The sequence below is a fragment of the Equus asinus genome, chromosome 10 (genome assembly GCF_041296235.1).
Source record: "Equus asinus isolate D_3611 breed Donkey chromosome 10, EquAss-T2T_v2, whole genome shotgun sequence".
Lineage (NCBI taxonomy): Eukaryota > Metazoa > Chordata > Mammalia > Perissodactyla > Equidae > Equus > Equus asinus.
In genome coordinates this window covers 17154118-17180676 of record NC_091799.1, presented here as the reverse complement: position 1 = coordinate 17180676, position 26559 = coordinate 17154118, and the positions used below count along the sequence as shown (strand labels likewise).

The window sequence follows — 26559 nt, the reverse complement described above, 5'->3', positions numbered from 1 at the left end:
GGCCTGCACTCTGACCCCTGTGGGAGGGGCCTGTCCGTGTCTTCCCTCTCACTCAATGGAGGCCGCTATCTCCTACACACACGCACACACACACACACACCAGTAACACAGACCATCTGAGCCCTGGTTCAGGTTCGAGGCCTGGCTTGACCATTAACTAACTGTGTGACTTTGGAGAACTCCCAGGTCCCCATCTTTGGGCCTCAATTTTACTCCACAAAACATTTCTGTACAAAGAGGGGCTGGGATCTGAGTTCGCTGGGGTGCCTTCCATCCTGACCACGTCCCCATCCACAAGTAGCAGCCGAGTGTGAAGCACAGAGAAGCAGCTAAGGGTTTGGTTACTTAAAAGTTTATTACGGGCAAAAGGTACTGGCTCGAGGACTCAAGCCAAAGGCAACTTCCCAAGGCCGAGGTTAGATAAGGAAAGGGAGGGATGCCCGAGCCTCAGCTGGGGCCAGCTCAGGGCTGGGGGTCAAGGCCAGAACACTGTCGTATTCTGCCCACTGAGTCCCAGCCAAGACAGGGGAGGCCCAAGGGGACCCAAGACCCTATGACCCAACCTGGGAAGGGGCAGGGAAAGGCACAGGTCAGGCCTCCCTCACCTCTGTGACAGGAATATAGGCACCATGGGGAGGTGCTCCTGACTCCCCCAAGACCAAGAAGGGGGCTCTTCCCTGGGGACATTCTGTGTCACAGAGAAGGTGTCCACCAGGACCATCTACCCCCAACCTGGGAGTGGCTCAGACTTGGACAAACACGGAGGCCTGCAGAGCGTGCGGGACCAGGTAGGGCGGGGCCGAGGGGGCAACGTCAGGGCCCGAGCTCATCCTTCCACTTCTGCAGCTTCTTGTCCATGGCCTGGAGTGTGGATTCATCCTGCACCAACACAGACGGGTCCGACCCTCTCCCCACACCCCCAGCGGGCCTTGGGAAGCTCGGGGAGCCCTTCCCTCCTCCAGCCCTGCCCTTTACCTTCACAAAACAGATGCGGATATAATGGTCAAAGTGCTTGCGATGGGGCGCACTGTAGAAGATGGAGACCGGGATGGCCCCCAAGCCCTGGAGAGGAGGGAACGCATGCTCAGCACAGCCCCACAGCCCGCAGGCCTCGGCGGGGGGATGGAGAGCTTCCACGATGGGCGGGGGAAGGCCAGCTAGCTTCAGTGCAGCGCCCTCCAGTGCCGTGTCAAGGTCGGAGGAAAAGAAACCCAGAGCATCATTCCAAGTCCCTCGTTGTGTACAGAGGGCAGATGGGGGCCGAGAGGGGGGACAATTATGTGGCAGGTCCGCGCAGAGCCAGAGAGGAAATGAACCTTAGAACCGTAGCTCTGAGCTGGATGGATCAGAGTTAATGGGCCAATGCCTCACTGAACAAAGGGAAGACCAAGGCCCTGAGAGAGCAGGAATTCTTGCCAGCCCACATGGTATCTTTGTGCAAATTAAAAATAGACTCCTTATTCCTTGAAATGGATGCAACCCTGTACCAGGGCTCCTCGCAGAGGCTGGGCTGGATTTTGGCCCATGAGCCCCTTGGTCGGGCACCCTTGAACAGTGCACAACCTGTAAAACCATATCCTAGGGGCTCCGGCAGAGGCCCAGCCTACCTTGTTCTTTATCATCCACTTGACGAAGCGGCTGTCGTACGGCTCATCTGTAGCGCCTGGCAAGTCAGGCATCTTGCTCTCTGCCGGACAGAGGCCATGCTGAGCCCTGGGCAGCCTCCAGCCCCCGGGACCCTGCCCAGCCTGGCCACTCCCACTCACTCAACTCCGAGATGTCCGTGATGAGGAAGTAGCTGCCCTGCGGGATGATGGGCCTCAGGCCCACGGACTGCAGGCTTCGCATCACGTGGTCACGGCTGCGCTGTGAGGCCTGTTGAAACTGCACGAAGTAGCTGCTGGGTTGGCCAAAGTGCAGCTGCTCCCGCTCGAAGCTCTCGGCTACTGCGGCCTGGGGGGATGGACGAGCAGTCAGGCGGGACCTGACCCTGGAGCCCTCCTCCCCCGACCGAGGGGTACCCTGCCCCTCCTCACCTGGGTCTGCGTGGGACAGTGAAAGATAGAGTTCTGGTGTACAGTGTGCAGGTGCTTCAGGAGACGACCCGGGCCCAGCACCCAGCCCACCTGGACCAGGAACACAGGTAGGGGCTGAGGTCCTTCAGGGCCTGGCCAAACCTGTTCTTAATTCCCAGGCCAGCCTCACCTGCCAAGGATCATAGCGGGGAGGGGTTACACCCACCCTCATCAACTCACCTTCCAGCCAGTGGCACTAAAGGTCTTGCCAGCACTGCCAATGGTCAGGGTGCGATCCCACATGCCAGGAAGGCTGGCTGCCCAAAGTCAAAGAGAGCAGCTGCTGAGATGGGGGAGGGGCGTCAAAGGGCTGGGGGTGGGGTCCCCGTGGGCACTCAGGCTCTCAACACCCTCACTCCGTTCTGTGCTAAGTTATTTACAGGACTTATTTCAGCTCATCCTGACGGCAACCCTGGGAGGCAGGTGCCATTGTGTTTTCCTGTTCTCGGAGAGGTGAAGTCACTGCCCCAGGTCAACCACTTGTGTGGCTCCTCCCACCCCTCAGTCCCAATCACCAGGCCTCTGCTGACTCCCAGATTGGGCTCAATGTCCTGCCACAAGTGTCCAGGGGAATGGGGGCACCCTGGCTAGCTCGGCTCACCGATGCTGACGTGCTGATACCCGTCGTAGACTAGCCACTGGTAGACCTCATCGGCGATGCAGACCACGTCATGCTGTTGGCACAGGCTGGCCACCAGCTCCAGCTCTGCCCTGGAAAACACCTGTGGGGCCCGTCCCCAAACAGAGAGCCCTGCTCAGGGAGATGCAAGGATACGGCCAAACCCAGTGCTAAGGGCTTTTCTGCTCCATCCTACTGAATCCCCGTGTTGACCCTGCGAGGTCTGTGTGAGATCATAGAAAACACATGTATTGGTCTCTGCCCCCAGTTCCTGGCACAGAGCTCCTGAAACCCTTGTAAATTCCTAAGTGCCAAGAGCACTAGGAGCATCTTTTGTTCTAATGAGGTGACTCTGGGTGGGCTCCTGGATGGGGGCTGCTCACCAGAAAGAGCAAGCCATGATTAGAAGTTTGGAATTTTCAGCCCCGCCCCCCATCCTTCAGAGAGGGGAGAGGGGCTAGAAACGGAGACAATAATTGATCCTGCCTACGTGAGGAACCCTCCAGAAAAATCCCAGTCGTACGAGCTTCCAGGTTGGTGAACAATCCACGTACTGAGCGGGTGACACACCCCAACTCCACAGGGACAGAAGCTCCTGTGCTCAGGACCCTCCCTGACCTCACCCTGTGTATCTCTTCATCAGGTTGTTCAGCTGTGTCTTTATCGCCTAAGTGTTTCTCCGAGTTCTGTGAGCCGCTCTAGCAAATTAATTGAACCTGACGAGGGGGTTGCGGGAACCTCAGATTTATAGTCCCAGGTCAGAAGCACAGGTGACAACCTGGACAGCATCTGAAGTGGGCTGGGGGCAGCCTTTACCTGTGGGAGCTGACACTATCTCCAGACAGACAGCGTCAGATTTGAATTGAGTTAAACTGTAGGACACCCAGCTGGTGTCACAGAATCGCTTGGCGTAGGGGGACCCCCCCCCCATATCCGGCGTCAGAGCGTTGTGAGTGAGGAAGTAGTGTGAGAGAGAAGAAGAAACACAGGTGGAAGATGGACCATTCCTTTACATGGATCGGTTCTGTCATGTTCCCATTTTACAGATGAGAAAACCCTCTGAGAGTTGAAGTCACTGTCCCAGGGTCACAGGGAAGTAATGGGGGCACCCCTTGGTGGTGCTGGGCTCCGCCAGCCCAAACCCTGACGCCTTCCCCAGGGATTCCTGCCCTGTCCCTGGGACCCCTGGGAGACCTGGTCCTCTGAGCTCATTGCAGGTAGTCCTCCCACCTCACAGATGAAGAAACTGAGGCCCCGTGGCAGCACAGCAGTAACAGAGCAGGGACACCTCGTCTGCAGGGGTCTGCGGAAGGGGTGTCTCAGGTACCTTTCCTAGGGGGTTGCTGGGAGTGTTGAGGATTAGGGCTTTGGTGCGAGATGTGAACTTGCTGGCCAGCTCCACGGGGTCCAGCTGCCAGTCGCTGCAGGAATCCAGTTCCCCATCCCGAGTGGGGCTCTGCAAGAGGAGGTGGGGGGGGATGGCAGTATTCACCTCCCTGACATTCAACACTAGGCATTTGTCCCCACCCTCTCTCCTCTGGGGCTCTGGACACCGCTCTCCCCATCCTGGAGGAACTGGCCTCCTTCACTTCCTTCCCCCTTTCCCATCTCCCAGGGTCCAATGCAGCACACTCCTTGGACCCCGCTGCCCACCCCAAGCCCCAACCATCATCCTCACCGGCTTCAGCGACACAAACACAGGGCGACCCCCCGCCATCAATGTCATGGGCTCATAACAGTCAAAAAACGGCTCAATGATGATGACCTGGTACAAAGGTCGGATCAGCTGGGGTCAGCACCTCTGTGACCCCTCACTCCCACCCAGCCCTAGCCTTGCCCACTTGCCTCATCTCCTTCATCCACCAGGGCCTGGAAGGCTGTGAACAGGGCCCCGTAGGCACCCATGGTCACCAGCACGTTCTTGCGCGGGTTTATCTCCTGTCCGAGAAGCTTCCCAAAGAAACTTGCCAGGATCCTCGTCAGTGGTGGGTAACCCTGCCAGCACAGTAGGGGTCAGCTGCCTGGCTCAGCCTGGCCCTCCCTCCTGCTCAGTGGCATCCAGCCAATTCTAGCACCTTCCAGAAGCAGGCCTGGGGGCAAAGTCAGCTCCGGTGGAGTGGGTTCTTTCATCTCTCTGTCAGCGCTTGCCAGGGAGCCTGATCTGTGCCAGGCCCAGCGCCAGGGCTGGGACTTGGTGGAGAACCAGACAGGGTATGTGCCTTCCTGGGGCACAGTCCAGCGGAGCCCCAGCGTAGGAGCAGCTCCACACTTGAAACACCTCCCTTCAAGTTGAAGAAGCACATTCGTGCCATCTGATCCTCCCAGCAGCCTTGCTGGAGAAGTATTATTTGATCCCCACCATTTGACAGGTAGAAAAATAGAGACCCAGAGGAAAGGAAACAACTTGCCCAAGGTCATGCAGGAATAGGACTTTTGTTGCAGCTTTGGAAGCACCCTGCTTTGAGAGGAAGATTTGATCCATATGCCTGTTTGCTGAGGACACTTATAAAACACTCAAGGCCAAGCCAAGCAACTGAAACCTGAGGTCTAGAACCTAACTAAATCATTCACTAAACCAGATGCGACTACATAAAAATTAAAAATTTCTGTACAGCAAAATATACCATGAGCAAAGTGAAAAGACAAAAAAACACTGCAACATAAGAGAAAGAGGTAAGATATTTAATATATAAAGAGCTCTTACAAAGCAACAAGACAACGTAGACACCCAAATGAAAACATGGGGTAGGTCTTGAAAGAAAAAGTGCTGATTCCCAATAAGCAAATGAAAAGAACTTTCCTGCCAGCTCTGAGACTAGTCTGTTGGTAGGGATGTGAGTAAACCTTACTGGAGGGCAATTTGACAATATCCATTACATGTTTCAATGCTTACAACGTTTGATTCCCCACTTTTACTTCTAGGGATTTATCTGAGAGAAACACACGTATGTGTGCAAAGACATACACACAGATATTCACTGTGGCATTGCTTATAATAGTGAGATATGCAAACCAGCCCATCAGTGCAGGACTGGTGACATAAATCACAGCACATGTAGGCAATGGAATACTATGCAGCCACGAAAAAGCATGAGGCTATTTCGACATGTTGTCCAGGACATATTATTTAGTGAATTCCGACAGGTAAACTTGTCCATGACATGCTGTTTAATGAGATAAACATGTTACAGGAGATTATTTATAGTATGAGTCCATTTGTATTAAAAAAATGCAAATCTCACATGTGAGTACATGCATGTGTGTGTGTGTGAGGAGGTATTTATATAGCATCTAGTAAAGTTAAAAGTTAAAAAGTCTAAACACTCTCGGCAAAGCAGCCAACTGCTGGCAGTGGTTATCCGTGGACGCTGGAACTGGAGGGAACTTCATCCAGGAAGTTCTCATGCATGCCAAAGTTTAAGAATGAGGCTCTCCTCCAAGGGGTGCCAAATATTTACTCTGACACTTTGCAGAAAGAGTTTGGATTTAGAGTCAAATCAATCAGCAGCTGTCTCTTAGGGCTCAGCTCAGGTGTCACCTCCTTCAAGAAGCCTTCCCTGATCTCCCGGGTTTCATTCCCTCCTTCCTGCTCCCACAGATAACCCCATCCTCCTCCATCACAGTGTATCAACTGCCTTTGTTTTCTGCTTTTGTGTTGTTTTTCTGTCTGCCTTTCCCCAGACCATGAGCTGTCCCAGGGCCTGGAACACAGGGGACACTCAGTGAACACTGAACTATGGTCAGACTCAATTCCCTGGGCTCTGCCCCATGAACCCTGACACCCAGGAGGGCTTGTGCCCAGAAAGGCCTGCTCCTTCCTCCCCCCGGGCCTCCTAGAGGCTTGTGTCCAGGGGCCCCGGGAGGCGTTGGGAGACTCACAAATGCCGTGGTGTACTGGTTGAGCATGAAGTCCCCGCTGACGGCGTGCTGAAAGGCCTCCACGGCGAAGGCTGGGGGTGGGAAGTCGGGAAAGCCTTGGCCCAAGTTCACAATATCGTCCTCACTGGACAGTTTGATAAACTCCACCCTGGGGAACAAATGGAGAGTTGGCCGGCCCACCCCTCCACCCCGACCTGGATTTCCACCTGTTTCCAGGACAAAGAGCAATGCACTGGGCTCATTCTAGAACAACTGGACAACTAGCATCTGCCCTGGCCTGAAGGTCTGTGGAGGCTCAGGACTTGTCCTACACTTTTTTTTTTTGAGGAAGATTAGCCCTGAGCTAACATCTGCATCTGCTGCCAATCCTCCTCTTTTTGCTGAGGAAGACTGGCCCTGAGCTCACATCCGTGCCCATCTTCCTCTACTTTACATGTGGGACACCTGCCACAGCATGGCTTGCCAAGCAGTGTCATGTCTGCACCCGGGATCCGAATTGGCAAACCCCGGGCCGCCGAAGCAGAATGTGCAAACTTAACCGCTGGACCACCAGGCCAGCCCCTGGTCCCACGCTTTGAGATTAGGTGGGCCAGGGACTGTGCCAATGACTTGTCTCAGCCCGGGGGCTTTCAAACTCTTGACCATGATCCATCATCTTTACATCCCAAACCCTGGAGAGCACAAACATGGAATCAGCATTATCCTTCTGGCATGATCTGCAGTATTTCCAACCCTATCCTACGCTGTTTAGAAATACTTGTTGAGACCCTCTAAGTGGATTGCACGACCCCTTAATGCATTTGTCAACACCACAGTTTGAAATGCGTGCTCACATAACCTTCCAGTAGTCTCTGGGGCACGTCCTGTTCCTCAGTCACAATGGGAAGGGAGAAACTGAGGTTCGGGGTGACGTCCCAAGGGCTCCTGGTTAGTGCACGGCACAGCCAGCCTTTGATTCCGTCTGTCTGAAGCCAAGTTTATGCTCTTGACCTTTACCCTGGATAGAATGGGTCCCCACCAGCCCTGCCATCTGCCATCTCTGGCCCCCAACAACCTTTCTTCTGGCCCTGCCTGGTGGCCAATTCTTCAGGGAAACTGGGAGACAGGCTGAGACTCTGGATGAAGGGCTGGTATGTGCTGTGAGGTTGGTTGAGGGCAGAGGAGTCAGGCTGGGCTGAGTTGAATTTGCATAACAATAAATATCATTATATCTAAAATTGGTCATTTTCTCCCCAGAGCTCCACAATGTCTCTGAAGACACACAGCTGCTGAGGCTCAGAGAGGCCAGTGGCCTGCACAGAGTCACACAGCAGCTAACGGCACAGCCGAGGTAGAAAATCAGGTGGTGGATGTTTCATGGTGGTTGGGTCAGGGGAGCCAGGCTCAAAGGCCCTAGAGAGACTGGCTGGCCTCTAGGTAGGGTCTCTAGGGTCCTGATCCTAAGGCCACCACCCTGGGGCCAGCAGGAACCTGGGATCTTCCTTTGCCCTGACTCTCACGGCCCTCATCCCTCCTGACACTCCCCTCCTGTCCCGTGCATTCCTCCCAGGCTTGGTCCCACTCTGCCCTGCCTCTGCATGAGACTTAGACTCCCCTGGCCTCGGTCTTCCCCTCTGCACAGTGGGGGTGAGGGGGTCGCATATGCCGGGTCTGTGGGCCAGGACAGGTTCTTGCCGCCTCTCCCAGCCATCTCCTCGTCTCCCCACTCTGAGTTGGACTTTACCTTATCTGCAAAATGGGCCACAAGGCTGCCCAGCCTCTTCAGAGAGAGGACAGAGGATGGCAGCCTGCGGATCAGGACCCCGGAGGCCCAACCTATAGGGCAGCCGGATCTATAGGGCCTTTGGGCCTTGCTCCCTCTGTCCCAAAGCCCCAAAAGCCACGAGACATCAAAGGAGAAGATGGAGGTGGAAGATCTTTGCAAAACACAAGTGCTGTCCATAAGGAGAGTTTGAAAGAAAAAACGGTCCCATTTTTTGTAGAAACAAAGAGCAATATTTTTTTTTTTTTGAGGAAGATTAACCCTAACTACTGCCAATCCTCCTCTTTTTGCTGAGGAAGACTGGCCCTGAGGTAACATCTGTGCCCATCTTCCTCTCCTTTATATGTGGGACGCCTACCACAGCATGGCTCTTGCCAAGTAGTGCCATGTCCACACCCAGGATCCGAACCGGCGAATCCTGGGCTGCTGAGAAGTAGAACGTGCGAACTCAACCACTGCGCCACCAGGCCGGACCAGCAATAATTTTTTTAAAGTGTAGAGGTGTCTATGTTCCTGGCCAAAGGCGGGGGGAGTGGGAAGATCATTCAATCTTTCTTATGCATCTTCCCACTGCGTCTACTGTGTCACTAGTAACAATGGGCACGTATGCCTTCTGTGTTTGGAACAAGTCAATGAAGGAAAGACGGTAACCTCTGCAAAGGTCTGGGAGGAGCTGCATGTATCTCACCTTCTTAGCTTACTGAGCTCACCCTACTCTGTACTGAGTGTGGAAGAGAATCACCCCTGGAAAGCCCTCAGCCTGGTGCCTGGGTACTGGCTATGGCTGTCATACAGCATTTCACCTTATCCTCCCAAGGCCCTTCAATTGAAATCGAATTATCTCCATTGTGCAGCTGGGGGGGCCAAGGCTCAGAGCAGGTGCCTCTTCAGCCCCAGCGCCACAGCCAAGCAGGGTGAAGCTGAGGTTCGGACTGAAGCCTGCTGTTTCGGGTCTCGCCTCTCCCGGCCTGTGGCTGCAGGGCTCTGGCTGCAGCTCTCACAGTCCGAGTACTGCAGCTGCTCCGGGTACCACTGAGTCCCTGCAAACCCAAGGACCGCCAGCCCCTTCCTGCCCCTGCACCCAAGGGGACAGCCAGGCACCTCCCCAGCCCTGCCCGCCTCACCAGGGGTTGTAGTCAATCCCGTCCAGCCTTCGAGCCTGCAGCCTTTTCGCCATGGTGAGCTGGAGACAGAGCAGTGGAAAGTCAGAGTGGGAGGGGCAGCAGCCTCGCTGGCCCTGGGAGACGGCTGTTTTCTGACTGCAGCCTCAAGCTGTCCACTCGCAGGGAGGAGGCGGCCCTCAGCGCTCCCAGGTAGCAGGGCAGCCTTGAGCCTGCCTCCCCAGAACCTGTCCCTGCTCCCTGAGCCCCCGTCCCCACCAAGCCCCTGCACCTGTCCCTGCCGGCCCCCGCACCTGCTCCTCCTCATTCACCAGCCTTGACTTGCCCATCTGCCAGCGCGGGCTCCACATGTCCTGACATACACAGCCCGGATTCAGTGGGGTTAAAGTTTGACCCAGGACGGGCTGGAGGCTGAGGAGGAGGAGAGGGAGGAAGGAGGATGTGGGGGAGCGGGGGAGAGATCCTAGCAACAGTGACAGCAGCAGCTTCCCTTTATAGAGGTCTGGCTAAGCTCTTCCATTTACTTCTCAGAACACTCTGATGGGCCCATTTTATAGAGGAGAAAATCGAAGGGGGAGGGAGGGGAGTGATGTGTTCAAGGTCACACAGCAAATACACTCAGACTCAGGCCTGAGACAAGGCACATTCTGACTCAGGGAAAGGGGATCCTTGCTCAGTCCTGGGGGGCTCAGGGGCCCTCCTCCAAGCTGGCTCCTCCCCTCCTCTATGTTCCTTCTAGGCCAGCTTTCCCCTCATCAACAGGTGCGCAGACACTGGCCAGGCCTGACGGCTGCCAAACTCGGGTCCTAAGCCGGCCTTGGCTGGGTGACATTGGACAGGTGACTTTGCTCCTCCTGGCCTCAGTCTCCCCATCAGTACAATAGGTGCACGGACTTCCCGTCCCTGGGAGCTCCGGTCCTGCAGGCGGGTGGGTCTCCGACGGCTGGCAGAGGGTGGGGCCCGGGCTCTGGTGTTCTCCTCAGCCGCCTGCTGTGGCTAACACTGAGCCCTTCCTGCTTCTCATGCTCTTGCTAGGTTCCCACAGCACCCCTCTCAGAGGTGCTCTGATGATCCCGATCTGAAGATGAAGACACGGAGGCTCAGAGAGGTTCAGGGACCTGCCCAAGGTCAGAGGAGGAGCTGGACAGGACCCTGGTCATGGGGGCGGCAACACAGGCCTGGGGACTGTCTGTATATGGGCCAGGTTCTTCCATAGCCTAGGGGTCCTGCTCATGTGAGCGCTGCGCAGAGCCCAGCCGGGGGCCTGGCACCTAGTGGGCGCACTGCCAACATTGCCAGCCCTGTCCCTTCACTGGATCCCTGACAGGATCACCAGGCCTGGCACTCATTACACGTTGAAATAGTTTTTTTTCTTTTTTATAAGATTGGCACCTGAGCTAACAACTGTTGCCAATCTTTTTTGTTTTTTTCTGCTTTTTTTCTCCCCAAAGCCCCCTAGTACATAGCTGTATATTTTAGTTGTGGGTCCTTCTAGTGTGGCATGTGGGACACCACCTCAACATGGCCTGATGAGCAGTGCTAGGTCCGCGCCCAGGATCCAAACCAGTGAAACCCTGGGCCGCCAAAGCAGAGCACATGAACTTAACCCCTCGGCCACGGGGCTGGCCCCCAAGATGCTTTAAAATGAGGGTGATCTCTGCCAGGGAGAATCACGTTATCCCCAAAATGTGAGTTAACGGTGATTACCTTTGGTTGTTTGGTTAACAAATATTTTTTCTTCTCTATAATTTTCTTATTTTCCAAGTTTTCTAAAATAAATGTTTTATTTTCATGATTAAAAAATGTGGGAGAGGGGCTGGCCTTAGCAACTCAGTGGTTAAGTTCGGCACACTCTACTGCTTCCTGGGCGTGGACCTATGCCACTCATCAGTGGCCATGCTGTGGTGGTGACCCACATGCAAAAAAGAGAATAGCACAGATGTTAGCTCAGGGCAAATCTTCCTCAGCAAAAAAAAAAAAAAAAAAAAGTGGGAGAAAATCACATTTTAGGAGAATATTTATCAATGTGATATACTGATATCAATAAAATAGGCTACAAAATAGTGTGTACAGTATGATTATATTTTAATCATAAAAATATACCCTAATATACATAATTTTTTCTATGACCATATATGAATAGGAAAAAAAAGTCTGGAAGGAAATATATCTAAAATGTTAAGTTCTCTCTGAGTGGTGGAATTATAGGTGATTTAGCTGCATGTGTGTGCTTCTCTATGTTTCCAAGTTTTTTGGACAGAGACCACACCCATATTTGATCGATTCTGATACATGCATTCTTTCGCATTGTCCTTTCTCTGAATTCAGACGTGTCTTACGATGTATAGCATGAGTTTCACTGGCATCTCCTTCCCTTACTAGTTCATAAAATAACAGTGCATTTACAAGTGACGGCATCACGGATTCAAAGACGTAAGGAATTACTTTCGAATTGCAGATGCATGATATTAAAAGAAAAATAAAGTGAACATGAGCTGGGGCAGTGAGGGGAGGTGGGGGATAGAAGTGAAGTGAGGGAAGTTTGAGGAGGGTGGGGTGGGGAAGGAGTAGAGGGGTGCAGAGGCACAGAGAGAGGCAGAACAAAGGAGGCAAACAGAGTTGAAAGTGTTTAGGAAGGAGATACAAATAATGCGGGAATTCCAGAACCTTGGGGTGCTCAAAGAAGTGACCTTCAAATACGTGCCATGGAGAAGTGAGGAAACAGTGCCTGTTCCTGGGCTTATGCATAATGTATTCATTCAGTCACCATTTATTGAGTACAAACTGTGTAGCGAACACTGGGCTGGGCACAGGGGATGGTGGGGAGGCAGCAGCACCAAGTCGACTACTCAGATGCAAGAATGCAAGTTCTAGACTAGAGGCAAGGGCAAGGTAGGGGCCACACCCAGGCTGCAGTCAGGGAAGGCTTCCTGGAAGAGAAGGCTCATGCACAGCTTTGAAGCCAGGACCAAGCCAGATCCCAGGAGCCCCAGGTTGTGCAGGGGGCAGAGCAGCTGGGGTTAGAACACTTACAGTCTGGTGAAAGCACTGGGTGAGGGAAGCTCCAGTCTTCTTTCCCCAGAGGGGCCCCACCAGGTGCAAACAGATGGCTGCCACATTCTTGAACATGCCTCCCAAAGCCACGGGCACTGACAACTCCTCCTCCACAGGGAAAGGAGAAGGGAAGAGAATGTCCCGGCCAGAGAATGGCTCTGAGTCCAGGACCTGGGTCCCAGACACAGCAATCATAACAACCACAACAAGGGCTAATATTTATTGCGTGGTCACTGTGCACCAGGCATGGCCACAAGTGCTTTGTTGTAGGATTATCCCTCAGTCCTCAAAAACCCCGAGACCCCCTCCCCCACCAGCAACCAGAGTGACCTTTTCAAAACGTACATCACCTCTAATGAAAAAAATGATCCAGATGAAGATCCTGGATGGCCCCTCGCATCACAGAGAGAGTTGACCCTATGCCATGTTCTGACTCTGAAAACATACACACCACCTGCAAATTATTCCTGTGCTAAAACCAAATCTAAATCACATTGTGATCATGCCTCTGAGTTACCAAAATACAAGGGACAGAAGAACATGTTAAATGACACCACGCAGATGCAATCAACAAATTCAGAATGATGGAAAGTCTATAGAATAAATGACCCTGTTTCTTCAACAAATAAAGGGAAAGGGGAAAAAATGTCCAGGGCACTAGATTAAAAGAACTTAGACATATATAAAAAACTGAATGCCTTGAAAAAGAATAAAAATCTTGGAGGACCCACTGTGCAACTTCAAAGCTTACCAAAAAGCTACAGGCACTGAGAAGGTGTGGTAGCAACATAAGGACAGACATATAAGTCAATGGAACAGAACTGAGAGTCCAGAAATAAACTCTCTCACATTTATGGTCAATTGCTATTTAACAAAGGTGCCAAGAAAATTCAATGAGGAAAGAACAGTTTTTTCAACAACTGGTGCTGGGACAACTGGGTATCCACACAAAAAAGAATGAATTTGGACCCCTACCTCACACCATACACAAAAATTAACTCCAAGTGGATCACAGACCTAAATAGAAGAGCTAAAACTTTATATAAAACTCCTGGAAGAAAACCGGAGTAAATCTTGGTGACCTTGAGCTAGGAGATACAACACCAAAAGCACAAGCAACAAAAGAAAAAATAGATATACTGAACTTCATCAGAACTGACAACTTTTGCTTTTCAAAGGATACCATCAAGAAAGCGAAAAGACAACCCGTGGTATGGGAGAAAATATTTGCAAATCATAAATCTGAATTTCTCCAAAGAAGATATATAAATGGCTAATAAGCACATGAAAAGATACTCAACCTCATTAGTTATTGGGGAAATGCCTTATCAAGATACCACTTCAGAGCCCGCCCTGATGGCCAAGCAGCTAAAGTTTGGCGTGCTCCACTTCGGTGGCCCGGGTTTGGTTCCCAGCACATGGAACTACACCACTCATCTGTCAGTAGCCATGCTGTGGCGGCAGCTCACACAGAAGAACCAGAAGAACTTACACATGCAACCACAAGAAGTACATATGCAACTATGTCCTGGGGCTTTGGGGGCGGGGGGAGAAAAAAGAGGAAGACTGGCAACAGATGTTAGCTTAGGGTGAATCTTCCCATACAAAAAAAAAAAAGATACTACTTCATATCCATTAGGATGCTGTAACAAATAAGATGGATAATTATAAGTGTTTTGAGGATGTTGAGAAACTGGAACTTTTTTTCTCTTTTTGCTGAGGAAGATTGCCCTGAGCTAACATCTGTGGCAATCTTCCTCTATTTTATGTGGGATGCCTCCACAGTGTGGCTTGACAAGTGATGCTAGGTCTGCACCTGGGATCTGAACCTGTGAACCCCGGGCCACTGAAGTGGAGCATGCAAACTTAATCACTATGCCACCGTGCTGGCCCCCAATCTTCCTCTTTTTTTGCTTGAGGAAGGTTAGCCCTGAGCTAACATCCACACCAATCTTCCTCTATTTTTTTGTGGGACACCTCCACAGCATGGCTGATGAGTGGAGTAAGTCTGCGCCTGGGATTCGAACCCACGAACCCTGGGCAGCTGATGTAGAGTGTTTGGAACTTTAACCACTTGGCAACCAGGCAGGGCTCGAGAGACTAGAACTCTTGTATGTTCTTTCTGGAAAAGTAAAATGGTGTAGCTGGTGTGGAAAACAGTCTAGAAGTTCCTCAAAATGTTAAACATAGAGTCAGTCTATGACCCAGCAATTTCCCTCCTTAGCATATACATAAGAGAAATGAAAACATATGTCCACACAAAAACTTGTCTGTGAATGTTCATAGCAGCATTATTCCTAAAAGCCCCAAAGTGGAAACAATCTACCTGTCTACCAGTTGATGGACATCACTTGACAAACGAAATGTGACAAATCCATACAGTGGAACGTCATTCAACAGTAAGAGGGTAGGAAGCACTGATCCATGCCACAACTTGGATGAACCTTGAGAACATACGCTAAGTAAAAGAAGCAAGGCACAAAAGATCATGAGTGTATGATGCCATTTATATGAAACAGGCAAGTCCGTAGAGGCTTAATAGATTAGTGATCGCCTTGGGCTGGGAGTGGGTGTCGAGGGGTGGGAATGGGGAATGACTGCTAATGGGTGCAGAGCATCTTTTTGGTGTGATGAAACTGTTTTAGAACTAGATTGTGGTGATGGCTGCATAAATGTGAATACACTAAAAACCACCGAATGGTACACTTTAAATGGTTGAATTATACGGCGCATGTATTATTATATCCCAATAAAGCTGTTTTTAACAATTCCCAAGCTTTGGGGGAAAAAAAGGCAGTGCCCTTGTGGTGGCCATGGGAATGTGTCGCTCTGACTGCCAGGAGCCTAACGGACGGACGGAGGGGACGGCTGCGCTCAGAAACCCGACCCCAGTCCTCAGCACTGAGGCCAGGCTCTCACAGGCTGCTCCAGCCAGTGCCTGAGGGACTCTCCAAGACGCTCAGTGGCTTTGCCGGAACTTTCTGAGAACGGCACCTCAGTCTGAGACTTCTCCTTCCAGCCTTTCTTCCTCCCTTCTCTCCTCCAAGGGGGTCAGAGCACAGCCCTCAAAAAGGAGTGGGTGTTGGAGGTTGGGGTGGGGGGCGTTCTAGATTCAGAGACTAAAGGGTCACAATAAGCAAAGGCAGCATGTGAGTCTTAACTGGATTCTGGACTGGCGATGACAACAACAACAATGAAAGCCCACAAAACATAGTTTTGGGACAACTGGAGAAATCTGAATGTGGCCTGCATATCAGGTGACACAACGGACTCAATGGCCAACTTCTCTGGTGCGACAATGTGGGCGGGTTACATAGGGGACGGTGTTCTCAGGAGGCACATGCTCAAGTACTCAGAGGGGAAGTGTCAGGATGTCTGCAACTTGCTTTCAAAAGATTTAGCCAAGAAGACATTTCTCTACAAAGGCAGGGCAGGGAAGACAGAGACATGGGCAAATGGGGTGAAATGTTACCTAGTGGTGAATCCGGGGGGTAGGCACACACGCGGCCACTGTCTGGTTCTTTCGCCTTTCCTGTATGTCCAGCTTTTTCAATAAGCCGAGAGGGAAAAGAGGCAACGTCCAGACCTCGTCTGGGATAGTGATGCAAAGACGCCGATTCTGACTGGTGCTGCCCTCAGTATAAGTCTCTGCTTTAGGGAGCTGCACCTATGACAAACACTGAACTAAAAGACGCTAAGGTGGGGCCGGCCGGGTGGCGCAGCGGTTAAGTGTGCACGTTCTGCTTTGGCGGCCCGGTGTTTGCTGGTTCAGATCCTGGGTGCGGACATGGCACTGCTTGGCAAGCCGTGCTGTGGCAGGCGTCCCACATAGAAAGTAGAGGAAGATGGGCACGGATGTGAGCTCAGGGCCAGTCTTCCTCAATAAAAAGAGGAGGATTGGTGGTAGATGTTAGCTCAGGGCTAACCTTCCTCAAAAAAAAAAAAAGTCGCTAAGGTGCTTATTTTCTTGTCAGGCTCTTAAGGAAGGTTTGTAAAGTTTGGTAACTGACTGAGTAAGAAGGGTTACAGGAGAGGGAAGAACAAGCTGAGAGAGAGAGAGAGAGACAGCAAGCACGCACACAGTGGGCACTGTGGGTGGAGAAAACCCCACCACTGCTCTGGGGAACCAGAGGAAAAGCGCTGCTTGGTGGGCTCCATTGTGGCCCCACAAACGGGAGGGGCAGGTCTGATGGGACAGACGTCAACAGTGACCCGGCATCCTACGATAGGAAGGGATCATTAACTTTTTAGGTGTGCTAATGGTATTGGGGATTTCTTGCTTCCTTTTTAATAGTCCTTATATTTTAGAGATATATCCTGAAGTATTTATGACATAATATCTGAGATTTGCTTCAAAATAATCCAGAACGATCCAGATGGAGGAGGTAGAATGAAGATGGGCCATGAATGGAGACTGGAGGGTCAGGATGCTCGACTCTCTCCTGTTTATATTTGGAATGTTCCATCCTCATGAAGTGGAAGTCAGAGCCACAACATGGAAGGAGCCCGAGCCCCTCGTGATGGAGGAAACTTCCCCCCCTCTGGATTTAGTTGAGAAGAAAGCAAGTGAGAGAGAGAGTTAGATCTTGTTTAAGCTACTGTTATCTTGGTTTCTCTTTCATTCACAGCAAACCAGGCCTGACTGATAAACCCTGTCAGTGCCCTCAGCCACAAGCCACCAGGAGCACAGCTGTGACTGAAACAGTGCAGTGAGGGAAGCGCGCAGGGAGCCACGGCACGTCTCAGTAAGAGGGCGCTAGAACGCACAGGGTTAGGACTTGGCGGGGAGTGATTTGGGGGAGGGTCTATAGCAGCCAGCATCAGCAATCTTTTTCCGTACAGGGCCAGAGTAAAACGTCAGGCTTTGTAGGACATACAGCCTCTTTCACAGCTTCTCAACTCTGCCGCTGTAGCAGGAAGGCAGCCTTCGCGTGTAAACAGATGAGCGTGTTTGTGTTCCAACAACCCTGCATTTACAAACACCAGGGGCAGACTGGATTTGCACCGAGGGTGCCCCCTGGAGTTTTTAACTCTCAGATCTGTTCACACCGAGCTTCCAGCACTTTGTCAGCCTCAGTTTAGGGTTCCTACTCCCTCGCTGGTCCCTGCGGAGGTTTCTGCTCCTGCGGGTTGTGATTCTCTGAATCTGCCTGTCTGTCTCTCCAGTTCCAGGGGCAGTGGTTTGCCCTGTGACCTCACTTCTCTGATGGAGCCAGGAAGAGGGCAATTTCTCAGTTTGTTCAGCTTTTCACTTGTAAGGACAGACTGACGACTTCCAAGCTCCAGACACGCAGGGCTGGAAACCGAAGTCCAATAGAACCTACCTAGTCACAAGATTTCATAACTATCAGTATAATGCTCTAATGTCATTATAGAGGAGAAATAAAGGAAAGTAATGTGTAACCCAATAATGTATATTTTAGTATGTAAATGCTCAGGCTCGCCCACACTAGAAGATTCCATGAAGTAGTGAGCTGCTGGCACCTGCTTCTAAGAAATAAGTTCAGTGTGCCTGGGGCAGCCCCCTGGCCGAGTCCTTCTAAACCCCCTCCCAACCCAGCCTCTTCAATGTCCTTCAAAGCATTTCAGAGCTCTGGAAATTAGCAACCTGCCGAAAGGCAGGGCACTGCCTCCTCTGTTCTTCAATCGCCAGCCTCTCCCCAGAATGTTCCCTGGCACAGGGCTGAGACTACGGTGGGGACCAGGCCCACAGGGCCCCGCCATAGGGGCTCACAGTGTCACGGGGGCGAGAAACATCCCACAAGCACTGTCTCCTTCATTCATCCAGCAAGTACTTCCTGACAAGTGCTAAGAGTGTGTTATGGCTTGAACTGGGCCCTCCAAGAGGACGTGTTAAAGTCCTGACCTCTAGTACCTGTGAAGGTGACCTTATTCGGAAAGAGGATCTTTGTAGACGTAACCAATTTAAAATGAAGTCACAGTGGATTCGGGCGGACCTTAGTCCAGTATGACCTGTGTCCTTATAAGAAGAGGAGAAGAGACACAGACACATAGGGAGAATGCCGTGTGAAGACAGAGGCAGAGAGAGTGATGTGTCCATAAGCCAAGGAAGACCGTGGACTGCTGGCACCCCTAAGGCTAAGAGAAAGGCAGGGGACAGATTCTCCTCCAACGCCTTCAGAGACAGCATGGCCCTGCCGACACCTTGATTTTGGACTTCTAGCCTCCAGAACTGGGAGCCTCTAGAACTGTTGTTAAAACCACCCAGATTGTGGAAGAGAGCTGGGAGAGTCCAGGTGCTGGGGAGTCAGCTGGCCAGAGTTCACCCTCTGTTTTCTTAGAATTGAGAGCCAGCTCCCGGCGGGGCCGTGCAGGAAGTACTCCTTGATCCCTGTGGCTAAGAACCAGAGCTGGAGCAACAAAGAGTAGTGTGATCATTACCCGAGGAGGGACATTCCACGATGTGTCATCAGGGGGAGGGGAGGGTGTGCTTTGGCCTCACTCAGTCAAGGGACACAAGGCCCAAGGCCAGGCCTGAGCCCAGCGCTGGTCACAGTCCACACCCCGTGCTTGCTGTGTGTTCTAGGGGGACCAGCCATGGGGGGACTTGCCTGGGATTGAGGGGTTTCTTGGGATATGGGACTTTCAGTAATAAAACTGGGACCATCCTGGGCAAATGGGACAGTTGGTCCCCTTAGATTGGCCAAATGCAGGGCTGGCTGCTCCTGTCCTGTACCTGACGTCCGGCCAACTCCTCCAGATGGACTTAATCCTAGAGGGACCCCTGCACCCCCCACCACCTCCTGATCACTTGGTTCAAAATCTCCAGAGGCCTGGTAGGCTGACCCTCTCTCTGACACCGTCACCCACATCACTCCATGTCTATCAATTCTGTCCTTTCTCTGAAAGTGATTACACCTCCTGTGCCCCAAATCATGCCTTTATCATCTCACCAGATTACAGTGGTAGGAACGACATTACCACTAATATTATATAGCCGTAATTATACCACTAATAAATAGAGCTGATTGCTCTAATTTGTTGAGTGCTTGCTCTGTACCAGGCACTGTGATAAGGACTATACATATGTCATTGGACCCTTTCAACAATCCTGGAAAGTAGGTGCTATCCTCACCCCCATTAATAATGTGGGGGATCAGAATCAGTCACCCCAAAATGTGTCTCTTTGGCTTGATTATTATTATTGGTATTATTATTTTTTTTTTGGTGAGGAAGATTAGCCCTGAGCTAACATCTGCGCAAATCTTCCTCTATTTTTTTTCGCAGATGGGTCGCCACCTCAGCATGGCTGACAAGTGGTGGAGGTGTGCGCCTGGGATCCAAATCTGGGGTGCTGAAGCAGAGAACACCAAACTCAACCACTACACCACGGGGCCAGCCTCTGGATTGATTATTTTTAAGAACAAAAGATGCTGTAAGAAACTTTGACCTTCCCCCTAACTGCCTAAAAAAATTTTAGAAGGCCTGTTCCAGGAAGGAGCCAATATCACAAGGTAACATTGTCTATAGCCAGCCCAGTAAACATTTGTTTATCAAACATTTGCTTTGCCATCTCTATGTAAATTGCCTTCCTCCTCTGTGAAGCCCTAAGCCACTCACCCCAAAATCCTCCTTTGTCTTTAGCTGAAGATGGTATTTAAGGGGGCCACTTTGGCCATTCTGGCAAGTCACTCAGTTTTCCTGGGTCTCTCCCATGTATGCATGTTATAGAGCTTTGTTTGATTTTCTCCTGTTATTCTGTCAATTTAAGTTGTAGACCAGCCAGAAGGACCTAGAGGGTAGAGGCAGTCTTCTGCCCCTATAATAGGCAAGGACATTCGTAATAATGATCTGATAACAGCTGACAATCCTGTGGAGCTCCTGGAGGTCAGGGGAGGGTCTGCACCACCCGGTGCCCTGCATGGGGCAGAAACTCACACGGGAAAACATCCCCGCTGTGGCCCTCTCCCCTCCTGTGCCACAACCTCAGCCCCTCACCCTCTCTGGGCACTGCCAGATCTTGGGAAAGCTGGTGCCTTGGGGCTGGAGGTGGCCTGGCTCCCCAGAGGGCAAGGTGAGCCTGTGTTGGACAAGTATATGCTGAACGAGTCTTGAGGCTGGGGCTGAGGCTGGAAACCAGATTGGGCTTTCCCCGCAGGGGGCTGCCAGGGCAGGGGGTGGTGAGTGCTCCCTGGGCGAGTCTGTAGGCACAGGAGTGGGCATTACACTGCACCCTCCATGGGGCAGGTCTGTCCTGCCAAACTCTTGGTACCCACGCAGGACCAGGCCCCAAGCAGACCCCCAGGAGTGGATTAGAACACAGGCTTTGGAGTCACACAACTACATGCTTTGCTGTCTGTAAGAGGCATGATGACCAGACAGTGACAGGCTTTGAAAGAAGTGCTGTGATTGGTCACTGACCATTAGGCACACCTCTCATTTCCATAGCAATTTGTGGACTGAAGAGCTAGCAAGCAGCAAAGCCCATGCGTTATGCAATTACAGATAGTGAATACTTAGAACATGGCAACTCACATTTGAACCGTGTTGTCGAGGGGCTGGCGTTACTTAAATCGAGGTGCCTAAAACTCGTTCACATCAGAAGCGTGCAAAGCAAGGACTGTTGACGATGTGCATGTTTGTGCATAAGGATGTTTCTAGGGCCATCACTAAATTATTAACGGTGGCTTTCTCTGGGATTGGGATGGGGTCTTATAAACTTCTAAACAGCTTGACTTTTTTTCTTTTTAAATGAGCCTGTGAAGCTCTGAAATCAGACGGACCTCAGACTGAAGCCATTTACTTACTTGCTGTGCGACTTCTGGCAAATTACTAAACCTTTCTGAGAACCATTTCTGAAATGAGAATAATGACAGTAGCTGCCTCATAGGGTTGTACTGAGAATCAGGGAGTAACACAAGAAAATCACTTAGCGTGGTGCCTGGCAAAGAGTGCGTGTCCGGCAAATGTCATCATTATTCTTGTTACGACTTACAAATCAGTTTACAAAGAGGTACCGCCGTGCAGGCAGGTCCAGCGCTGTGGCGAGGGGAGCAGAAACGCACCAGGTGACCTTTAGGACACCTTCCAGTGCAGCTTCCCAAGCATCTAAGATCTCAGGATTCCTTGCTGCCAGGTTGGGGGCCAGTAACCTGTGGTCCGTGTCCTCCCCCAGCACACGCCTCCTTCAGCCTGGGCAGCTCCTGGCTACCTTCTTGGCCAGAAGGCACCATGACCCGTTACCAGCAAATGGATGACCCTAGGGAAATGCCGCAGTGACCAATACTCTGGTGGCTGACATCAGCTACATCTCCTATTGCAGTGGCCTTGCCAAGCAGCCTGTCTTGATACCGGATAAAGTCCAGACCCTCCTTAGCCTTGTCAGCAGCTTCCATATGCTCTCCTCTTTCAAATGGACAAATCCTTTGCTTCTGAATAGATGTTGCCCACCTTTGCTCAACTTGTGCCCCTGCCTGTCATGTCCTCCAATCCGATCCCCTGGCAGGGCCTAGCCCCAGCCGTCCCTCCTCTCTGAAGCCTTCTGTGTCCGTGTGGGCCCTCCTCTGAACTTGGAGAGCACCCACCATGTGCCCGACCCTTGTGGTAAATTCTCTCATTTTCCCCTCTCATCTTCTCTAATCTTCCACGATCACTAGGAAGGTATGCTCATTCCTATTTTTCTCAAGAGGAGAAAGAACAAAGCTCACTCAGCTGAGACGGCCTGAGCTGGGACTCAACCCTGGTTCGTCTGTTTCCAAAGTCAAAACTCTTTCCCCCCAAATCCCTCTCTCAGGAGGTGGGTGCTGCTGCCTCCCGGGGGACAGGAGCCATGCCTTGCCCCGCTTCCACCCCACATGGCAGCTTGCAAGGGCAGGCAAGGTGACCTCGGCTTTGCAAGCTGGCCCCACGTCACCTGTCAATTCTATGCAATGAGGATTCTTGGTTTCAGTGAATCTCAATAGGGGCACACTTGGTATTTGGGGTGAGTCGGTTGTTTATTGGGCAGATCTGTCCAGCGCCTTGCAGGATGTTTAGCATCCCTGGGCTCAAAATGTCAGGAGCCCCCCAGTTTCTGAAAAAACACAAACCACACCACCTCTGGAGAAGGGGCCTGGGGAGCAGGTACGACGTGTGCGCAAAACCAGTGTGTCACATGAACAACCACAGAAGATGAAGGCTCAGACTTGGATAACGTGGTCCCAGCTGTACTCTGAATTAGCTATGGGACCTTGGTCATGCCGTACCATAGCCTCTCCAGGCTCAGCTTCCACATCTATACAATGGGGAGAATAATGATAATGCAATCACGCACAGGAACATCTAGCACAGGTCCCAGCTCACAGTAAACTGTCAATTACAAGAAGCTATTAACATCTAAACCGGTAAGGTTTTCCATAAACATTAGTTAACCGAGCATAACGACAAAGTCTCTCGCTGGATAATGAATTCTGATTTTTTTTTAGTTCTAAAAACAGTGTCCCTGGGGCCGGCCCGGTGGCGCAGCGGTTAAGTGCTCACGTGCGCTTTGGGTTTGCTGGTTTGGATCCCAGGTGCGGACATGGCACCGCTTGGCAAGCCATGCTGTGGTAGGCATTCCACATATAAAGTAGAGGAGGATGGGCATGGATGTGAGCTCAGAGCCAGTCTTCCTCAGCAAAAAGGGGAGGATTGGAAGTAGTTAGCTCAGGGCTAATCTTCCTCAAAAAAAAAAAAAAAAAATCATACAGACTTAATAAAATATTTTTTAAAAAACACAAAAAACAGTGTCCCTATAAGACAACTGTTTGGTGAAAACTTGTCAAGTCAATGGTTCTGCCCCAAGAGAGGTGACAGCCTGTCTGGGGAGATCTAACAAGCACACTAACTTATACACAGTTCCAGAAGAGAGAGAAATGACTTCTGGAGCCTTGACTGCACATTCTGGGGCCAGGGGGGTTGGTGGCGAACCCTGAGTGACACAGACAGTAGGTAGCCCACTCTTTATCCCTCCTCGCACGGGATCCAGAACCAAACTCAAAATCTCACTCTTCAGGGCAGTTTTACATATGGAGGGGAAAAATATATATATTATATAATAAATAAACACATAAATATGTATATTTAATCCCTGGCAGGAAAAGTAGGGAGATCACATCAGTTTTACAGATGGAGAAACTGAGGCTCAGAGTGGGGGAATGACTTGAAGTCAGAGTCCTGGAAAAGCACAGAGGGACCGCAGCTGTGAATCCACAGCTCGTACCACTGTCTGGGAATGAAGAAGTAGGATGAGTGTCTTGGAAATTTTTCAGGGAGCTGGCAGTGCCATCTGGGAGTGGGATGTGGCCCGGTGACTGTTAGGGCAGGAGAGACGTGACTCCTCTCCCGCTGCAGCTGGTGTGACTTTGGCCTGCTGGCTATAGAAGGCGGCGGGTAATCAGTGTGAAGGACTTCCTCATGGCTATTAACTTCCCTGTGTTCTTCTGTCACCTCCACCTGGATTATAAAATTAGGGAGTCCTACCCTTTGGAGATGCATGAGCTTAAGTGTGGGGTGCAGGGTGGGAAGCCACAGATGTTGCCACATGGAGGCTTTCTCCAGGAGGGAAGAACGATTCACACAGAAGCCAGAATGAACGTTTCTAACCTGCAGAGTCTCTGATCATGTCAGGAACCTTCAGGTATGAGTGCGTCTCTGCTAGAGTCTCCAGCCTCATCATTTCCCCTTCCGGACATCCTATGCATCTCTCAGTCACAGATTAAAAGTCACTTCCTTTGAGAAGTCCTCCCTGACTGCCCCTGGGCCGAGCCAGGCGCTCCCTCCTCCATGCTTCCAAGGCCTCAGCTTCTGTCTACTGCAGGCCCATGACAGATGCTAACTGCTGGGTAGTCTGCCGCCCTCACTAGACTCCAAGGACAGGAACTGTGTGTCTGTCCTGTTTCCACCCGATGCTCAGCCTCTGGCAGTTCACTTAGCACATTGTACGTCCCCCAAAGCATTAGTGCTGATGATCCCGGGAGGCTGAGGAGTCGGGGAGCAAGGCCTTGTGGAGACCCCCTTTGGGCAACTTTCTTTACTTTTTAAAGATCGGCACCGGAGCTAACATCTGTTGCCAATCTTTTTTTTCTCTTCTTCTCCCCAAAGCCCCCCAGTGCATAGTTGTATATTCCAGTTGTAGGTCCTTCTGGTTGCCCTATGTGGGACGCCTCCTCAGCATGGCCTGATGAGCAATGCCATGTCTGTGCCCAGGATCCAAATGGGAAAAACCCTGGGCCACTGAAGCAGAGCGTGTGAACTTAACCACTCAGCCACAGAGGTGGCCCCTGGACAACTTTCTTAACCTCTCTCTGCTTCACTCACTCATCTGTAAAACTGGGCTCATCTGAGTGTAAAACACAAAGTGGGACACATGGGAGCCCTCGGGTCAGCTACTATGGTCATGGCTGTTAGGTGTACAGGCCAGGACACGGAATTCAGGGAGGGCTGTGCCAGGTCCACAGTCTCAAAGTTGGAAAGGGGCTGCCCTGGATTCCAGTCTGGACTCTGGCCTCCAATGTTTGCCTCTCTTCATTCTACACTTCAGGTTGTCTCCTGTTTGTTGCACATGTTCAGTCAGTAAACAGCTAATAAACAGTTACCGGAAGCCTGCTGTGTTCCAGGCCCCAAGCTTGGTACTTGGATAACTAAAAAGCTTCTCAGTGGGGAGTGGGATAAGTGAGAACGTGGGCATTAGTGTGAAATCCTCCAGGGCTCCAATTCCAGCTTCTCCACTTCCTGGCTATGTGATATTACTAAGGTCCCTAATCTCAGAGCCTGTTTCCTCCTCTAAAAACAGGGAAAAATAAGACCCCCTGACAGGAGAGCTGAAACCAAGCACTGGCTCAACACTTGATGGATGGGATTATCTTCATCATCCTATTTTTAAAATAACCAATCTGTGCACAAGGTAGTGAATTCTTCCCCCTTGCCCAGGTACCCAGGACCCCAGTTCTCCTAACCGACGCCACCACAGTTAACTTCTTGAGCATCGTAGAAGCCGGCGGGTGCGCACACCGGCAGACATCCACACCCGACACACCTTCTGTTACACAAACCGTAGCGCCAATCAACACTGTTCTTTTTGTCCCTTCCTTTTTTCCTCTAAGTTATCTTGGAAGGCGTCCTATATGAGTACATGTTGAACACGTTTCGTTTTAGTGGCTGCACAGTATGTCACTGTATGGGTTATTTTTTAACGTAGCTGCCGTTACTATTACCAGTCTGGGAACTGAGAGGACTCAGGATCCGCAGAGCTGTAGAGCTGGAGTACGGGACGGGGTTCCAGCCCAGGCTCTGCCCAGAATTCGCCCAGTTCCCTTGGGCTCCATCTTCCCCACCAGTACGATCGCGGGCGGTTGGGGGCGAGGGATGTGGGTGCAGAGAGGACCAGCCTGGCAGGTCCCAGTGTCCGAGTGAGGGTCAGCGAGAAGCGCACGCAATTTATTCTCACCAGCTGCTCCAGCTGGGTCAACATTTCGGCACAGCTATTTCGCTATACCAGAAGCATCAAACGCCGAATGGACTCTGGTATAATCGAGCTCGGAACCGGCTACCAGGCCCTCCAGCCGCAGCACCCGACCTCGGGGCAGCAACAGTTAAGCACCAGCTACTCACCTCCGCCTCGCTCGCTTCACTCCTCGTCCCCAAGAGCGCCCTGAAGGTTACAGCCGTCCGTGGCCCTTTAAGAAGGTCGAGCCCGGGCTCCGCTACTTCCGCCCCAAAGCAACATGGCGCCAGCACGATACGGAGGGGTGTGGACGCGAAGAGAGCTCCCCTCAAAAAGATGGCGACGCCCTGGCCGCCGCGTTCGCGCCCGGCGGTGACGTCACTTCCGGGGCGGAGGAGGCTGAGTGGTGCAGTGAGGGACAAACAAAAGGAGGCGCCGGAGGGGCGCAGCGGCCGGCCGCGGGACGAAGCGGCAAGGGTCGGGTGCTGCCAGCTGGGCGGCCGGGTGCGGCGGGCTCAGGTGAGTGGGTGGGGTGGGGAAAAGGGCGCGAGCTGTCATCTCTTGAAACCCACTCCTACACGTCCCTGGCCAGCTGCCCGGCCCCAGGCGCTGGGCAGCTCGGGCTC

General features: G+C 51.7%; 2 protein-coding genes across 18 annotated transcripts in view; one reads left to right on the top strand and one right to left on the bottom strand.

The window, feature by feature from the left end:
• Nucleotides 1–336: 336 nt before the first annotated feature.
• On the bottom strand, nucleotides 337–26325 carry KYAT1 (kynurenine aminotransferase 1). Of its 15 annotated transcripts, XM_070518565.1 has the most exons (16): nucleotides 26101–26179; nucleotides 12861–12945; nucleotides 12490–12618; nucleotides 9750–9867; nucleotides 9460–9518; nucleotides 6574–6721; nucleotides 4540–4689; nucleotides 4373–4459; nucleotides 4022–4150; nucleotides 2677–2797; nucleotides 2256–2332; nucleotides 2037–2126; nucleotides 1767–1953; nucleotides 1608–1687; nucleotides 976–1062; nucleotides 337–879 (listed from the first exon to the last, which is right to left on the bottom strand). In XM_070518565.1, the coding sequence occupies exons 3-16, from the start codon at nucleotides 12573–12575 to the stop codon at nucleotides 814–816; spliced, it is 1485 nt and encodes a 494-aa protein (XP_070374666.1). In that variant the 5' UTR covers nucleotides 12576–12618; nucleotides 12861–12945; nucleotides 26101–26179; the 3' UTR covers nucleotides 337–813. The 15 variants fall into 15 exon arrangements, with proteins under 15 accessions (XP_070374666.1, XP_014719005.1, XP_044634539.1 ...); XM_014863519.3 differs by lacking the exon at nucleotides 9750–9867 and having other exon boundaries at nucleotides 26101–26186; XM_044778604.2 differs by lacking the exon at nucleotides 9750–9867 and having other exon boundaries at nucleotides 12856–12945; nucleotides 26101–26155.
• The window catches only part of LRRC8A (leucine rich repeat containing 8 VRAC subunit A), a 27995-nt gene continuing 27753 nt past the window's right edge, over nucleotides 26318–26559 (top strand). For 2 of the 3 annotated variants that reach the window (XM_014863516.3, XM_014863517.3), the window contains exon 1: nucleotides 26318–26452. The gene's annotated coding sequence lies outside the window, so the exon portion shown is untranslated. The remainder of the gene's footprint in view (nucleotides 26453–26559) is intronic. The other variant, XM_044778601.2, reaches the window with a different exon arrangement.